The sequence below is a fragment of the Anolis sagrei genome, chromosome 4 (assembly GCF_037176765.1).
Source record: "Anolis sagrei isolate rAnoSag1 chromosome 4, rAnoSag1.mat, whole genome shotgun sequence".
NCBI lineage: Eukaryota > Metazoa > Chordata > Lepidosauria > Squamata > Dactyloidae > Anolis > Anolis sagrei.
Genome location: NC_090024.1, coordinates 104,060,679 through 104,079,432, shown reverse-complemented (window position 1 = coordinate 104,079,432; position 18,754 = coordinate 104,060,679). Strand labels below are relative to the sequence as shown.

Here is an 18,754-nt window from a genome sequence, read left to right as displayed (position 1 = left end):
GCTTGTTGGACTAATTGCAGCTTCCGGGCAGTCTTCAGAGGCAAACCCACGTAGAGAGCGTTACAGTAGTTTATGCGGGATGTAACCAGAGCATGGACCACCGTGGCCAAGTCAGACTTCCCAAGTACGGGCGCAGCTGGCACACAAATTTAATTGCCCATACCACCAAGAACTTGCCACAATTTATTATGATCCACACAGTCAAAGGCTTTAGAGTAGTCAATAAAAAGAAATAGATGTTTTTCTGAATTGTATATGTACATTGTAATCTGCCCTGAGTCCCCTGTGGGGTGAGAAGGGCGGAATATAAATACTGTAAACAAACAAACAAACAAACAAACAAATATTTATTTATTTATTTATTTATTTATTATTTAAACTTATATGCCGCCACTCCCCTGGGGCTCAGAGCGGCTTACAAGAATAGCTAAAATCTAACAAAGTTTAAAAGCAATTTAAAACAATTTAAAAACAACAGTATCAAACATTAAAAGCCTGTCGGAACAGGTATGTCTTACATGCCCTGCGGAAAGCTGGTAAGTCCCGCAGGGCACGAACTTCAGGTGGCAGAGCATTCCAGACTGATGGCGCCACTGCTGTGAAGGCTCTGTGTCTGGTTGCCGTTAGACGCAAGGTCTTGACACTGGGGACTTCCAATAGATCTTGGTCCTCAGAACGGAGGAATCTCTGGGGTTGGTAGGGGGTGAGACGATCCCTCAGATACATTGGCCCCAGACCATGCAAGGCCTTAAAGGTGAGTACCATCACTTTGAAAGTGATCCGGTGCTCAATTGGTAACCAATGCAGCTGTAGTAAGATTGGTGTTGTGTGGCATCTCATCGGAATTCCCGCAAGAAACCGAGCAGCTGCGTTTTGTACCAACTTGAGCTTCCGAATCACCGATAGAGGGAGGCCAATGTAGAGGGCGTTGCAGTAGTCCAGTCTTGAGATAACTGTGGCCTGGATCACCGTAGCTAGGTCGTCCCTGGACAGGTAAGGGGCCAGCCGTCTAGCCTGCCGCAGGTGAAAGAAGGCGGTTCTGCTCATGGCGGAGACCTGGGCCTCCATTGTCAGCAGAGGGTCCAAAAGGACTCCCAGACTCTTTACCAATGATGACGGGCGTAACGCCTCGCCATCCAGGGTGGGCAGATGGATGTCCCCACTGCCCGGTCCACCCAACCATCTTTGCTGGATTCACCCTCAACCTGCTGGCACGCAGCCATCCAGTAACGGCCTCGAGGCACTGATGGAAACAATCGGGTACAGAGTCCGGTCGGCCTTCCATCTTCAGCACCAGCTGAGTGTCATCAGCATACTGATAACACTCAAGCCCAAAACCTCGAACCAGCTGAGCAAGTGGTCGCATATAGATGTTAAACAACAGAGGGGAGAGAATGGCCCCCTGAGGAACCCCACAAGATAGAAGGGACCTCTCAGAGACCAGGCCTCCCCTCTCCACTCGCTGTCCACGGTTGTGAAGAAAGGAGGACAGCCAGTTTAAAGCTGTCCCCCTGATTCCAGCAACAGCAAGGCGGTGGGTCAAGAGATTGTGGTCGACTGTGTCAAATGCTGCTGTGAGATCCAATAGCACAAGCAGCGCTGGCATCGAAATAAATACGGGTCTTTCAAAATCCTAAATCCAAAGCAGTGCTAGCCCCAAGCGTTTCTGAGGAAGAGATACTCAACCTGTGCACACAGTGCTGACATATCCTGCAAGTCCTTCTAGCAATGCGATGCTTCCCAAACTGGATTCCTGGGAAGTTTCTCCGAAGCTTCCTTCCCCGTGGCTTTTCATATTGTCGGCGCAGAAAGAATGGGAAAGCGTCTGATAAGAAGCCGAATGGAAACAATGAGAGGCGGAAAGTCCCGAAGGGAGAATGAGAGAGAGAGAGGGAGAGCCGAAAGCGCCCCGAGGGATGGCTCCAAAGGCTCATTCTCCCCTTCCTCCACTCTCGCCTGGAAAGCCCATCCCTTCTGCGAATGTCAACAGGCTCAATCTTGTGCTTGATCGGATTAGGAGTCCTGGGGACGGGGCGGACGCTTGGACTCCTTTCCTCGAAGCTGTATCGGGGCTTTAAGCCGTCCTTCTGCTCCCTCCCTCCCTTTCTCCCTTGCTGAACCGCTTTAGCTGGGGGGAAAACCCACGATCGGGCTCCTTCCAAGGCAAACGCGGCGAGGGAACCTTCCCCTCTCTTTCCCTGAACAACTTCTTCCCATCGATGGGATGAAAGCAACGCCTCGTCTGCCTGGAAGCCTTGGAGTCGCCTCGCTCAGATTTCTTTCCTCCTCCGAAGATTTCAACCTCTTGGAAGCAGCTATTGCCAGTCAGGTGTATTTGGATGTCTAGAGAAAGCGGCTGAGATCTACAAGAACTGAACATTTGGAAGAACTTCCTGACTGGGAGAGCTGTTCAGCAGTGGAACTCTCTGCCCTTAAGTGTGGTAGAGACTCCTTCTTTGGAAGCTTTTAAACAGAGACTGGATGGCTATCTCTCGGGGTTGCTTTGAATGCAATATTCCTGCTTCTTGGCAGGGGGTTGGACTGGATGACCCATGAAGTCTCTTCCAACTCTTTGATTCTATGATTTGAGGAGTCCTCGACTAGTTCTGTGAGCCTGTCGTAGGATACATATCCTCCGGATCCTGTCGCTGGTGTGAGCCTCAACACAAGGAAGAAGTTGCTTTCTCCAACTTTCTGCTGGACTTTTTCTGCTTTGTCCTTGGAGGAAAGTGGTTTGTAATGTCTCCTGCTTCTTTTCCTTCCACTAGCTCCTCTCAAGGTCCTCAAGTTGGGAGTTTAAGTGCTTTTAAAGGTATCCTCTCCCCCCTTTCCCCCCTCTAAAGTCCTCCAAACCAAGTTTGGATGAGGGTTCAGGGACCCGTCTGAAAAGGGAGGCCTCCTTTTCCCTGCCTTCATGGCTCCAGTTTGAGATTTATGGGCCGAGGAAGCAAGCTGGTGCCTTTTGCCTTGAAGGTTCATGCCAGACTGGGATTCAGCCACCATTTTCTCCTTCTTTTCCCTGCTTTTATCTCTCCCTCTGAAAGTCTTCTGGTCCTTTCTGAATGGGAGACCCTTTTTGCACCTTGAGTTAACAGCTTCCCCTCACTTTGGGCAGAAAAAGCAGCCCCTTCAATAGAGACAGTGCCAGATAGGAGGCTCTTTTGCCCCTTGAGTTAATAGTTTCCCCTCACTTTGGGCAGGAAAAGCAGCCCCTTCAATAAAGACAGTGCCATGTAGGAGGCTCTTTTGCCCCTTGAGTTAACAGTTTCCCCTCACTTTGAGTAGGAAAAGCAGCTCCTTTGGTATAGTCAGTGCTGGATGAGAGGCTCTTTTGCCCCTTGAGTTAACAGTCCCCCCCCCTTTGGGCAGGGAAAGCAGTTATCTTTGGCATAGTCAGTTCCTGATGAGAGGCTCCTTTGCCCCTTGAGTTAACAGCTTCCCCTCATTTTGGGCAGAAAAAGTAGTCCCTTTGGTATAGTCAATGCTAGATGGGAGGCTCTTTTGTCCCTTAACAGCTTCCCCTCACTTTGAGCAGGAAAAGAAGCCCCTTTGGTATAGTCAGTGCTGGATGGGAGGCTCTTTTGCCCCTTGAGTTAACAGCTTTCCCTCATTTTGGGCAGAAAAAGTAGTCCCTTTCGTATAGTCAGTGCCTGATGGGAGACTCTTTTGCCCCTTGAGTTAACAACTTCCCCTCACTGTGGGCAGCAAAAGCAGTCCCTTTGGTATAGTCAGAGCCAGATGGGAGGCTCTTTTGCCTTTTAACAGCTTCCCCTCACTTTGAGCAGGAAAAGAAACCCATTCGGTATAGTCAGTGGTGGATGGGAAGTTCTTTTGCCCCTTGAGTTAACAGCTTCCCCTCACTTTGGACAGGAAAAGCAGCCCCTTTGGCTGAGGCAGTGCTGGATGGGAGGCTCTTTTGCCCCTTAACAGCTTCCCCTCACTTTGGACAGGAAAAGCAGCCCCTTTGGCATAGTCAGTGCTGAATGGGAGGTTCTTTTGCCCCTTGAGTTAACAGCTTCCCCTCACTTTGCGCAGGAAAAGCAGCCCCTTTGGTAGAGGTAGTGCTGGATTTACCATTGTGCTTAGGTGTGCTTAAGCACAGGGCCCTGTTGGCCGATGATGGATTTTGTTTATGTGGTGCAATTCTAAATTTGAAGGTGTTCTGTTTCTGATTCCAGACATAATGATAGGGTCAATAGTCTATGGGAGTGTGCCACAAAGCAGACAGTGTAGGCCAACTAGGCCGAGCTTCAAGGCCCAAGGAAGGGGCCTCATAACTTAACTAGCACAGGGCCCGATTTGTCCAAATTCCGGCACTGGGGAGGCAAAGTGGAGATGGTGCTCCTCTCTGGGGATGGGAAGGTGGTCGGGGAAGGACGGAGCCCCTCCACGAAGCACCTCCAGCCACCGCCTTTTGCCCACGGGGGACCTTCGGGGTCCGAGGCCCAAGTGGAGCCCCTTGGAGCAGGCCATGCTGTTGTTGTTATTTCTGCCCCACGAGGGGAGGGGGCACCCGACGATGAGGAGGACTATGAGGAGGAATATGAAGACTTGGCGGACTTCTCGGATATGTCGGAGACACGGAGCCTGGCCTCAGAGGACTCCTTTTACCCACCGCGGGACGGGGAGGAAGATGAGCCGGAGGATAGGGAGGAAGTCTGGTCACTGGGGGAGTCAGAAGGGTCACCCAGCTCTGAGCCACCACCCTCCTTTTTCCGCGCTTGCTGCACCAACAATGCTGCTGCCCTCAAGACCCTCATCCGACAGGGGCCCGATGAGGAACACGTCAAGGAGACCGACCGCAACAAGCGGGTGAGCCTTGAAGGAGAGGAGGAAGGGGGGAGGGAGGGACAGGGCTTCACAGACCCCCCCCCCCCGCACCCCGAAACCATCCCTCCACTTTGACCATGGCACTTACTGCTTAACCTTCAGCAAAGTTACTCTACTCCTTCAAACTTTGTTTCTTTGGTTTCTCTTGGCCTGTTTTTCTTGGCCTTTCAGTTGGTTCATTAAGATTAGCTCTCCATTTCAGGAAGGCCTTCGACCAAGTTGCCCATGATATTATCACAAAGAAGCTAACAAAATATGGGTTGGGCAATGCTATTGCTAGGCAGGAAATAGTTGACTTCTCTTTGTCCTTGAGTGGGGTGCCACAGCAGGAAGTTCTGTCCTGGACCCATCTTGTCATCCATGACTTAGATGATAGAACAGAAAACATGTTTTTTTATGTTTGCAGACCACACCAAATTGGGAAGGATAGATAATAGCCCAGAGGACAAGATCAGACTCCAAAATGACCTTAAAACAATGGTTCTCAACCTTCCTAATGGTTCTCAACCCCTTAATACAGTTAGTCATCTTGTGGTGACCCCCCAACCATAAAATTATTTTTGTTGCTACTTCATAACTGTAATTTTGTGACTGTTATCAATCATAATGTAAATATATGATATGCAGGATGTATTTTCAGACACTGGACACAAATACCCAATACACCCAAATTTGAATACTGGTGGAGTTGGGGGAGGGATTGATTTTGTCATTTTGGAGCTGTAGTTGCTGGGATTTATAGTTCACCTACTATCAAAGAACATTCTGAACTCCACCAATGATGGAATTGAAACAAACTTGGCACACAGAACTCCCAAGACCAACAGAAAATACTGGAAGGGTTTGGTGGGCATTGACTTTGAGTTTGGGAGTTGTAGTTCACCTACTTCCAGAGAGCACTGTGGACTCAAACAGTGCACTGTGGACCAAACTTGGCATAAATATGCAATAGGCCGAAATGTGTACACTGGTGGAGTTTGGGGAAAATATACCTTGACATTTGGGAGTTGTAATTGCTGGGATTTATAGTTCACCTGCAATCAAAGAGCATTCTGAACTCCACCAATGATGGAATTGAATCAAACTTGGCACACAGAACTCCCAAGACCAACAGAAAATACTGGAAGGGTTTGGTGGGCATTGACTTTGAGTTTGGGAGTTGTAGTTCACCTACTTCCAGAGAGCACTGTGGACTCAAACAGTGCACTGTGGACCAAACTTGGCACAAATATGCAATAGGCCGAAATGTGTACACTGGTGGAGTTTGGGGAAAATATACCTTGACATTTGAGAGTTGTAGTTGCTGGGATTTCTAGTTCACCTACAATCAAAGAACATTCTGAACCCCACCAATGATAGAATTGGGCCAAACTTTCCGCACAGAACCCCCATGACCAACAGAAAATAATGTGTTTTCTGATGGTCTTGGTGACCCCTCTGACATCGTCTTGTGACACCCCCCCCCCCCAGGGGTCCCGACCCCCAGGTTGAGAAACGCTGCTTTAAGAGATTAAAGAGCTGGGACAAAAGTAACAAAATGATTTCCAACAGGGAGTTGGAAGCAGACTTTGGCAATAAAAATGAAACATACAGATATAGGATCGGCAACACTTGACTTGAAAACAGTCCACGAGAAAGGGATTTAGCAGTCTCAGTAGAACAAGCTGAACATGAGTCAATAGTGTGATGTGGCAGTTTAAAAAGCCAATGCGATTCCAGGCTTCATCAATAAGAGGATAGCATGTAGATTGAGGGAAGTCACAGTCCCACTCTATTCTGCTTTGGCCAGACCTCACCTGGAACCCTGTGTCCAGTTTAGGGACATAATTCAAGTAGGATATTAACAAACTGGAACAAGTCCAGAGGAGGGCAACCAAAATCATCAAAGGTTTGGAAACCAAGCCCTATGAGGAATGACTGAGTGAGGTCCCTTCCACACAGCTGAATAAAATCCCACATTTTCTGCTTTGGAACTGGAATATATGGCAGTGTGGACTCAGATAACCCAGTTCAAAGCAGGTATTGTGGGATTTTATAACTTGATATTCTGGGTTTTATGACTGTGTGGAAGGCCCCGGAATTAGGTATATTTAGTCTGGATGAAAGAAGGCTGAGAGGGGACATGATAGCCATGTTTAAATAGGTGAAAGGATATCACATTGAGGAGGCTTCAAGCTTGTTTATTGCTCTAGGGCAATGGATTCAAATTGCAGGGGAAAAGATTCTGCCTAAGCATTAGAAAGAACTTCCTGATGGTAAGAGTTGTTTGCAAGTAAAAAAAGGCTGCTTTGCTGGGTGGTGAAATCTCCTTTGAAGGTTTTTAAACAGAGACTGGATGGGTTGTTGTAGGCTTTTTCAGGCTGTACGGCCATGTTCTAGAGGCATTCTCTCCTGACGTTTCGCCTGCATCTATGGCAGGCATCCTCAGAGGCTGTGAAGTCTGTTGGAAATTAGGAAAAATGGGTTTATATATCTGTGGAATGACCAGGGTGGGACAAAAAACTCTTGTCTGTTGGAGCAACTGGCCACCTTGATTAGCATTTGATGTCCTGGCAGCTTTTTTTTGGTGTGGCTTGTTAGTGCCTGGGGGAATCTTTTGTTGAGAGGTGATTAGCTGTCCCTGATTGTTTCCTTTCCGGAGTTTTTCTGTGTTTGGGTGTTGTTTTGCAGTTATAATTTTAGAGTTTTTAAAATACTGGTAGTCAGATTTTGTTCATTTTCATGATTTCCTCCTTTCTGTTGAAATTGTCCACATTCTTATGGATGGTCGTCTGTTGGGGGCGTTTTGATTGTGTGTTCCTGCATGGCAGGGAGTTGGTCTGGATGACCCTTGTGGTCTCTTCTAACTATATGATTCTATGAGATATTAAAACATGCTCCCTTCTCTATAAAGTTTTGGTCTGTTCCACATAGCTCTGCACTCTACTTCTTTCTCCAAAACCCTTCTTAGGCCCAGTCCTTGAATTTCTGCCAAGTTGTTTCTTCTCTTTCAGTAACACAAAGTAAAGTAAATGGGCAGTTGACCATATGGGGAGATGCCTTCATAGCAATTTGGCCTTTCAGTGGCAATCTTGCTTCCAGGATAATATGTGAAAGGCTACCTAATTCTCTGCTGTTTCCCATTGATGTTTTCAGTATGAAAGCGATAAGACAGATTTTCCCCCCAATGACTGTACTACATCAATAAATTAACATGAAAATGGAATACAAGTGGGTAAGATACCCAACTTCATACCAAAGAGAATTAGTAAAGGTGTTAGAATGTGACAGGGACAGCTGGTAGCTCTGATTTAAGTGGGACAGGGAATTCACTTTAGGTTTAGTCCAGAGTTTTAAAGGAGCTAGCCAAGGTGCTGAAAATGTGAAAATACATTGTCAGTGAACAATGGCTGTACAGGTTGTGCACCATGTATTTCAAATTCTGAAATACTAAAAAAAAAATCCAAAAAGTGTCCACAGAGGTGTCTGAGACCGTGACACTTTGACATTTGATGGTCCAGTGTATGCAAACTTTGTTTCATACACAGAATAAAAATTACCTTCAGGTTATGTTTTTAAAGTGTATATCAAACATAAATGAATTGTCTGTTTAGATTTGGGTCCCATCTCCAAATAATAATAATAATAATAATAATAATAATAATAATAATAATAATAATAATAATAGAGGAAAAACAACAGGAAAAACTCAGCCGCTATCAAGACCTCAAAATCTAACTGCAAAAGCTCTGGCATAAACCAGTACAGGTGGTCCCAGTGGTCATTGGCGCACTGGGTGCCGTGCCAAAAGATCTCAGCTGGCATTTGGAAACAATAAACATCAACAAAATCACGATCTGTCAACTGTAAAAGGCCACCTTACTTGGATCTGCGCGCATCATCCGAAAATTACACAGTCCTAGATGCTTGGGAAGTGTTTGACTTGTGATTTTGTGATATGAAATCCAGCATATAGATCTCGTTTGCTGTGACATACTGTGCTTTTGTGTCAATAATAATAATAATAATAATAATAGCAACACTTTATTTATATTCCATCCTTCTCCCCAAGGGGACTCAGAGCCAATTACAGCATAGAAACAGACACAGGCAAGCATTCAATGCCTTGTTACAATGAAATATAATGAGACACAAATACACAGACAAAGGCAAAGGCTTCTCCTTTCATTTCTGGCTCTGAAGGTGGTACTCATCTCCAACTCTGGGGGAGGTGCTCTTCTCCATTTCTAAGCCAAGGAGCCTGCACTGTCCATAGATCCTGCTGGTTGTGTTGCCGGCATTACTGCGTGGAACATCTTTTCCCCTTTTCCTGCCAAAGCGGTACCTATCGATCTAATAATAATAATAATAATAATAATAATAATAACTTTATTTTTATACCCCGCCAACCATCTCCCCAAGGGGACTCGGGGCGGCTTACAAGGGTTAACAATTACAGATAAAACACAATCAAATTAAAAACATCAGATAAAATATAAAAACAATCACAATTGTAAACAACAACAAAATAATATGGCTGAGAAAGAACATAGCTGCGGTTCAGGCTCCATGAATGGAGTACATCCTGAAGGGAGCGCAAGGAAAGTGCAACAATCAAGTAGACAGGGCTGGGAATAGTGTTATCAAAAGTGTTGAGGTGGGCACTAAAAGGGTCAGCATAAAGTGCTGAAACAAGGTAGGGATGAGGAAAAATTACTGGTGGACTGCTTAATCAAAAGCACACTGGATCATCCAGGTTTTTAGTTGTGACCAAAAGGAGGACAAAGTAGGAGCCTGTCTGATCTCCCTAGGGAGGGAGTTCCAGAGCCAGGGGGCCACCACTGCGAAGGCCCTCTCCGTCGTCTCCACCAACCGTGTTTGATCTACTCACATTTGCATGCTTTTGAACTGCTAGGTTGGCAGGAGCAGGGGCAGCTCAACTCATAACGCAAAGTAAGCATTTGCAGTATAGTTGATTTTGCCCAGGGGCGCTCTTGAGGCGCTCTTGGGGGAAAATTGACCTTGACATATGCGAGCTGTAGTTACTGGGATGTATAGTTCACCTATAATCAAAGAGCATTATGCACTCCACCAATGATGGAATTGAACTAAATATGGCATACACAATTCCCACGACGAACAGAAAATATATATCAGTGATTGCTTGGGGGGCGGGGGGCAAAATACTGTTTGCTTACTGTTGAAAATTACCTAGGGGCGCCTCTGGGCAGGAGCGAGGGCTAACAGCAGGATCTCATCCCGTCAACCTTCAGCAGCACAAGTGTTGAACCTATTGTGCCACCCATGGCCCCAAAATATCACATTATGTATACGTATACAAATGCAGGTATTCCATTTTTTTTTAAAAAAAAATCTAAAATACTTCTGCTCCCAAGCATTTCAGATAAGTGATACTCAACCTGAATATAATTTATTCTGTCCCACCATCAATAGGAATCATCCATTTTAAAGATGATTGCTATAATGTTCATTTAAAAAGAAACTGATATGTATTTTTTTTTCTTTCAGTATAAAAGGTGAATTCTGAAACAGTTCTTCAGGCTGGACTGTACATTTTCTAAGCCATTCACTCATTGCTAATGAGATAATGGTTTAGAAAAGGGCCATTATGTTAGAGAGGCAGGTTTGAGGATTGGACTACGGCTCTAGAGACAAAAGATTGAATCCTCGGCCTTATATAATTGGTTTTCATGATAGTCTTACATTTGTTGTAAATTGCTGTTTAAGTTGACTTCTATTTATGGTGACTCTATGACTGAGAGATCTCCAAGTCATTCTGTTATGAATAGCCTTGCTCAGTGGGTGACCTTGTGCAAGTCACACTCTCTCAGCCTTGGGAAGGCAAAGGCAGCCACTTCTCTGGTCCAATCGTGCCAAGAAAAGACAGTGATAGTTTTGCCTTAGAGTTTCCATAAGTCAAAAATTACTTGAAGGTACTCATCAACAAAGTTTTAGATTCTCATAAGATTAAAAGGTGTAGTCCGAAATAAATGTAAACAAAGACAAGATGATCGAGGGTTTGAAGAGAGAAGGGGGGAAGAACATTATAATATTATAATGTAATACAATACAATACTACTACTAATAATAATGATATTATAATTATATATTTTATATTACACATAATATTACTAATAATATTACAATATAATGGTATAGTACAATACAGTAATATATAATACTTTATTTTTATTTATCGTGTCAGGAGCAACCAGATATTTGTATTACATTTTAAAAAAACAAACAAACAAACAGACAAAACACAAAGTTTGCAAGCTTGGTAGTTGATTAAATGTCCCTTGACCAGTATCTGGCCACTTGGAGTGCTTCTGATGTTGCTGCAAGAAGGTCCTCCATTGTGCATGTGGCAGGACTTAGGTTGCATTCCAGCAGGTGGTCAGTGGTTTGCTCCTCTCCGCACTCGCATGTTGTGGATTCCACTTTGTAGCCCCATTTCTGAAGGTTGGCTCTGCATCTCGTGGTGCCAGAGCGCAGTCTGTTCAGCGCCTTCCAAGTCGCCCAGTCCTCTGTGTGCCCAGGGGGGAGTCTCTCATTTGGTATCAGCCACTGGTTGAGGTTCTGGGTTTGAGCCTGCCACTTTTGGACTCTTGCTTGCTGAGGTGTTCCAGCGAGTGTCTCTGTAGATCTTAGAAAACTATTTCTAGATTTAAGTCATTGACGTGCTGGCTGATACCCAAACAGGGGATGAGCTGGAGATGTCACTGCCTTGGTCCTTTCACTGTTGGCTGCTACTTCCCGGCAGATGTCAGGTGGTGCAATACCAGCTAAACAGTGTAACTTCTCCAGTGGTGTAGGGCGCAGACACCCCGTGATAATGCAGCATGTCTCATTAAGAGCCACATCCACTGTTTTAGTGTGGTGAGATGTGTTCCACACTGGGCATGCATACTCAGCAGCAGAGTAGCACAGCGCAAGGGCAGATGTCTTCACTGTATCTAGTTGTGATCCCCAGGTTGTGCCAGTCAGCTTTCGTATGATGCTGTTTCTAGCACCCACTTTTTGCTTGATGTTCAGGCAGTGCTTCTTGTAGGTAAGAGCACGGTCCAGAGTGACTCCCAGGTATTTGGGTGCGCTGCAATGCTCCAGTGGGATTCCTTCCCAGGTAATCCTCAGAGCTCGGGATGCTTCTCTGTTCTTGAGATGAAAGGCGCATGTCTGTGTTGTAGATGGGTTGGGGATCAGCTGGTTTTCCCTGTAATAGGCAGTAAGAGCACCTAGAGCTTCGGAAAGCTTCTGTTCAACCATCTCAAAGCTCCCTGCTTGAGCAGTAATGGCACGATCATCAGCATAGATGAAACTCTCTGTCCCTTCTGGCAGTGGCTGATCATTTGTGTAGATGTTGAACATGGATGGAGCAAGCACGCTTCCCTGAGTAAAGTATAAACCGAAATAAATGTCAACAAAAACAAGATGATCAAGGGTTTGAAGAGAGAAGGGAGGAAGAACATTATAATATTATAATATAATACAATATACTACTACTAATAATAATGATATTATAATTATGTATATTTACATTACACGTAATATTACTAATAATATTACAATATAATGGTATAGTACAATATGGTAATATATAATACTAATATTGTACTATGCTAATAATATATATTGTATGTATATATATCTTGTAAGCTGCTTTGAGTCCCCTTTGGGGTGAGAAGAGCGGCATATAAATGTTGTAAATAAATGAATAAATAAATAAACTTGTCACAAATTCAAGGACAAAGCCTAAGCCCCCCCCCTCCCCACACACACAATCATATAAACCAGAATATCAAGGCAGAAAATCCCACAGTATCTGTTTTGAACTGGGTTATCTGAGTCCACACTGCCATATATTCCAGTTCAAAGCAGATAATGTGGGATTTTATTCACCTGTGTGGAAAGGGCCCAGGATGAGCTTTGGAGAAGGAACGAAAGAACAGAGTCTGATACATGGCAAGAGAAGGGAGGAAGTTTTAATATCTTAATGAGCCATCCGAAGAAGGAAAAGTGATCCATAGATAAGAGTTTCTATCCTGTGTTGCATATGTTGATAGTGGGAAACAAGAATTAACCAATTGGATAGTAGACCAATTAGAAATTTAGAAATGAGTGTGATGAAAAGCAGTCCTTAACTGCTGAGTCGAGTGCACTGGAAGCTTGTTGAACTTCTTCAGGATGTCAGAGAGAGAGAGAAAGAGGGAAAAGTAAAGAAGGAAGGAGGGAATCAAGGAATCGCTCTCTTAAGTAGGGAGAGAAGTTTTACTGGACACTATTTTCAAGCTTTCCAAGGTTATGTAAGAGCGTTAGTAGGATGTATAAACATTAACTTTGGAAAAGGTAGGCTTTTCTGTGCCTTCTTCTGTGGCAAAAGTCAAGGTACATTTACACTGTTGAATTAATGCAGTTTGACACCAATGCTATGGCTCAATGCTATGGAATCATGGGAGTTGTAGTTTGGCAAGTACCAGCAGAGAAAGCGAATGACTTGTGAAACTACAAGTCACATGATTCCCCCCCCCCCAAATAACCAAAGTAAATCCCCCCCCCTTCAATGGCTACCTATCCTTTTTCTTTCCTCCTGCTATTTTCTTCTTTATTCTCATATATCTCTATCTGACAAACTGTGCTATTTTTATTGCTCTATTTTTATAGATTGTACCTTTAGAAAACCTCAATAAAGATTATTTAAAAAAAAGTCACATGATTCCATAGCATTGAGTCGTTGTAGTTACAGTGGTGTCAAGCTGCATTAATACTATAGCGTAGTTGCACCCAGAGTCTTTTCTCTCTGTCTTAGGCCCCTGATACACTGCCATATAAAATCCAGATTATCTGCAGAGTAGACTCATATAATCCAGTTCAAAGCAGATAATGTGGAATATCTTATTTGATAATCTGGATTATATGCCATCGTAGAAGGGACCTTGTTTGGACTATTGCAATGTGCTCTACGTGGGGCTGCCCTTGAAGATGGCCCGGAAATTCCAATTGGTCCAATAAGCGGCAGCCAGACTACTAACTGGTGCGAATTACAGGGAGTGGTCTACTCCCCTGTTTAAGGAGCTCCATTGGTTGCCGTTTATTTTCTGGTCCCAATTCAAGGTGCAGGTACTTACCTACAAATTATTATTATTATTATTATTATTATTATTATTATTATTAAACTTTATTTGTACCCCGCTAGCATCTCCCGAAGGATTCGATGCGGCTTACACAGGCCGAGGCCTCAACACATAACACAACAATACAATCTAAGCAAATCAAACAATTAAAAACAGAATAAAGCAAAATAAACAACAGGCACAATACAGTAAACACAATAAAACTGGGCTGGGCCAGAGCAATGGGTACAAGATTAAAAGTGCTGATGTGACAGGAGGTATATATAGGGCTTCCAGGGCAAGTGCGATGTGCGATGTGCAGCAATCATTGGTTCTGATAGAGTGCTTATGGGACTTGGTGGTGGAGATTTCCTAATCTGGGAAGGCGCATCGGAAAAGCCAGGTCTTCAAGTTCTTTCTGAAGGCAGCCAATGTAGGGGCCTGTCTAAGGTCTTTGGGGAGGGTGTTCCAGAGTCGGGGGGCCACCACGGAAAAGGCCCTGTCCTGCATCCCCACCAAGCGCGCTTGCGACGCCGGTGGGATCACGAGCAGGGCCTCTCCAGATGACCGAAGAGAACGTGTGGGTTCATAGATGGAGATGTGGTCACGCAGGTAGGCTGGTCCCAAACCGTTCAGGGCTTTGTAGGTAAGCACCTGCACCTTGAATTGGGCTCGGAAAATAAATGGCAGCCAGTGGAGCTCCTTAAACAGGAGGGTTGACCTCTCTCTGTAAGGGGCCCCAGTTAGCATCCTGGCTGCTGATCGTTGGACCAGTTGGAGCTTCCGAGCCGTCTTCAAGGGCAGCCCCACGTAGAGCGCATTGCAGTAATCCAATCTGGAGGTGACCAAGGCATGGACCACTCTGGCCAGATCCGCCTTCGTGAGGTACGGTCGCAGTTGGCGCACGAGTCTCAGTTGTGCGAAAGCCCTCCCAGACACCGCCGAACCCTGAGCCTCAAGCGTAAGCGTTGAATCCAAGAGGACTCCCAAACTGCGGACCTGTGACTTCAGGGGGAGTGTAACCCCGTCCAGCACAGGTTGCCACCCTATACCCTGGTCAGGTTTACGATCGACCAGAAGGACCTCTGTCTTGCCGGGATTGATCTTCAGCTTGTTCCTCCTCATCCAGATAGACACAGCGGCCAGGCACTTGTCCAGCACCCGAGAGGCCTCCTTGGAATTAGGTGGAAAGGAGTAGTAGAGCTGTGTGTCATCTGCATAGAGGCGGCACCTAGCTCCAAAACTCCGGATGACCTCTCCCAGCGGTTTCATGTAGATGTTAAAGAGCATGGGAGACAGAATAGAGCCTTGCGGGACCCCACAGGTCAAAGGCCAGGGGGCCGAGCAGGCGTCTCCCAGCTTCACCATCTGGGATCGACCCTCCAGGAAGGATTGGAGCCACGACAAAACCGTGCCCCCGAGACCCATCCCAGAGAGTCGTCCCAGAAGGATACCATGATAGCCTTCACTGGTTTGGGACCCACCCTATCTTTGTGACAGGATTATGAACCTATATGATCCCTTCTATCTTCCAGAGAGGCCCTTCTCGCACCCCTGCCTCCATCGCAAGTGCGAATTGTGGGGACGAGGGAGAGGGCCTTCTCTGTGGTGGCCCCTCGACTCAGGAATCCACTCCCCAGAGAAACTAGGCAAGCCCCCACTTTGGCAGTCTTTAGGAACAGCTTGAAAACATGGTTGTTCCAGTGTGCCTTCAAGGAATGATTAGCTGAACTATAACCTCTGACCTGACCAAACCCTGCAAATAATTGTCCTCGGAATCACTTTATTTCCTTCCTACTAGTGCAATTAAACCCTACCTTCCACTCTCTGATCCCGTCCAGATACAATACATTGCCTTCTCATCCAGCGTTTTAAAATTTTAATCCTTGCTATCGGCCCTGCTCACCGTGATTTATTTTATTGTGTTTAATTATTGTGATTTTATATTGTTGATGTTTATTTATATTGTGTCTTGTATTTTATTTTTATTTTCATATTTTTTATTGCTGTTCTATGTTGTTTATTTGCATTGTTATATTGTTGGGCTTGACCTTATGTAAGCCACCCCGAGTCCCCCTGGGGAGATGGTGGCAGGGTATAAATAAAGTTTAATAATAATAATAATAATAATAATAATAGTAATAATAATAATAATAAATTGTGATGTGATACCAAGTTCTGAGAGTTTAAAAGGAATTTTTAAAAAGGTAAAAGTATAAAAAAGATTAAAGAAATTAAAGGTTAAATATCGCAAGTGCTGTGCATGAAGGCATAAGTATACAGAACTTTCTTAAGAAACTTTACAGTTGAATTAATCAAGTGTTGAATAACCTCAGGCAGTTCTATAACATTAGATAACCTGAGGCCTATGCCATCCCAGGAGCAAAAATGAGCAATGAAAAATCAAACAGACTTGGATTAGTTCCTCCAACTCTTGATCTGCTGAGAAAATGAAAACTTCACTTTGCCCACTAACATACGATTTCCTGGATTCATAATAGTTTATATTGAAGTCTTATTAATAACCTTAGAGCTTTATTCTAGAGCAGTGGTGGCATCTTGCGTGGCAGGTCAATTTTGTGTATGCATTCAGTGATTTTTTTTTTTGCACCAATAGAGAGAGAAGGGAGGGACAAAGTATATATTTGTATGTATCGGTATGTTTGTTTGTTTACATGTATGTATTTGTGTGTATGCTTAATTCTCTAAAGAACCAATACATGCAATAACAAAGTTTTGGAAGCTTGTTTCTGTGGAACAGGTGAAGTTCAGTCTTTTCCATTTACTCTGCTCTGTGAAGTTGTTGTTGTTGTTATTGTTGTTGTGTGCCTTCAAGTTGTTTCCAACTTATGGCAACCGTAAGGCAACTTCGTCACGGGGGTTTCTTAGCAAGACTTGCTTAGAAGGGCTTTCCATTGTTTTCCTCTGAAACTGAGAGGGCATCCAAGGTCACACATGGCTTTCCAAGACTGAGCCTCATTCTTCCCAAATCCGAAGGTAAAAGTAAAGGTTTTCCCCTGACATGAAGTTCAGTCGTGTCCGACTCTAGGGTGTAGTGCTCACCTCCATTTCCAAGCCGAAGAGCCGGCATTATCCATAGACATCTCCAAGGTCATGTGGCTGGCATGACTCCAAGGAGCGTCATTATCTTCCTGCTGAAGCAGTACCTATTGATCTACTCACATTTGCATGTTTTCAAACTGCTAGGTTGGCAGAAGCTGGGGCTAACAGCAGAAGCTCACGCCGCTCCCCGGATTGACCTTTCGGTCAACAAGCTCAGCAGCTCAGTGCTTTAATTCACTATGCCACCATGGGCTCCTTCCCAAATCCTAGGGCGCATCTATACTGTAGAATTAATGCAGCTTGACATATCTTTAATTGCCATGGTTCCATGCTGTGGAATCATGGGAGTTGTCATTGGATGAGATACCACCACTATTTAGTAGAGAAAGCTAAGAACTATAACTCACATGATCCCATAGCAATGAACCATTTCAGTTAAAAGGTGTCAAACTGCTTTAATTCAACAATGTAGATAGAATCCTAGCCTAATACTCAAATCATTACTCCATGCTAGTTCCTAACTCTCAGACATGGCATTTAGACTTGTTTCCTCTTTTATTTTTATTAAATTTCTGCTATTTTGCTAAATGACATAATTTATTTATTTATCATGTCAGAAGTGAATTATGAATACAGTTATAATGTATAGAAAAACCACAGAAAAAAATTGGTATTATACAAAATTTCCTTTGGCCAGAAGCTGGCCACTTGAAGTGCCTCTGTTATCGCTGTAAGAACGCCCTCCATTGTGCATGTGGCAGGGCCCAGACTGCATTGTAGTAAGTGGTCTATGGTTTGCTCTTCTCTACACTCGCATGTTGTGAACTCCACTTTGTGGCCTTCTTTCTTAAAACTAGCTCTGCATCTCATGGTGCCAGAGCACAGTTTGTTCAGCACCTTCCAAGTCGCCCAGCCTTCTGTGTGCCCAGAGGGAGTTTCTCATATGGTATCAGCCACTGATTGAGTTTCTAGGTTTTAATCTGCCACTTTTGGACTCTCGCTTACTGAGGTGTTCCTGAAAGTATCTCTGTAGATCTTAGGAAGCAGGTTTCTTGATTTAAGTTGTTGGCATGCTGGCTGATATCTGAACAGAGGATGGGCCGGAGATGTCAATGCCTTGGTCTTTTCATTACAGGCTGATACTTCCCAGCAGATATCAGGTAGTGCAGTACCAGCTAAACAGTGTAATTTCTCCAGCAGTGTATGGCATAGACATCTTGCGATAATGCGGCATGTCTCAATAAGAGCCACATCCTCTGTTTTAATGTGGTGAGATCTATTCCACACTGGGCATGCTTATTCAGCAGCAGAGTAGCAAAGTGCAAGAGCAGATGTCTTCACTGTGTTTGGTTGTGATCTCCAGGTTGTGCCAGTCAACTTTCGTATGATATTATTTCTGGAACCCACAGTGGCGCAGCAGGTTAAACCACTGATCTGCTGAATTTGCTGACCAAAAGGTCGGCCGTTCAAATCGGGGAAGCAGGGGGAGCTGGTGAGATGTATTCAAACTACAAGAAAGGAGATTCCATCTGAACATGAGGAAGAACTTCCTGACTGTGAGAGCCGTTCAGCAGTGGAACTCTCTGCCCCGGAGTGTGGTGGAGGCTCATTGTTTGGAAGCTTTTAAACAGAGGCTGGATGGCCATCTGTCAGGGGTGATTTGAATGCAATATTCCTGCTTCTTGGCAGGGGGTTGGACTGGATGGCCCATGAGGTCTCTTCCAACTCTATGATTCTATGATTCCAGCAGC

At 44.7% G+C, this 18,754-nt stretch overlaps 1 protein-coding gene across 1 annotated transcript in view; it reads left to right on the top strand.

The window, feature by feature from the left end:
• The first annotated feature begins 2,054 nt into the window (after window positions 1–2,054).
• The window catches only part of ANKRD33B (ankyrin repeat domain 33B), a 66,549-nt gene continuing 49,849 nt past the window's right edge, over window positions 2,055–18,754 (top strand). Inside the window, exon 1 of the mRNA XM_060774649.2 lies at window positions 2,055–4,812. Coding sequence (XP_060630632.2) covers window positions 4,336–4,812 — 477 coding nt within the window. The 5' untranslated portion in view covers window positions 2,055–4,335. The remainder of the gene's footprint in view (window positions 4,813–18,754) is intronic.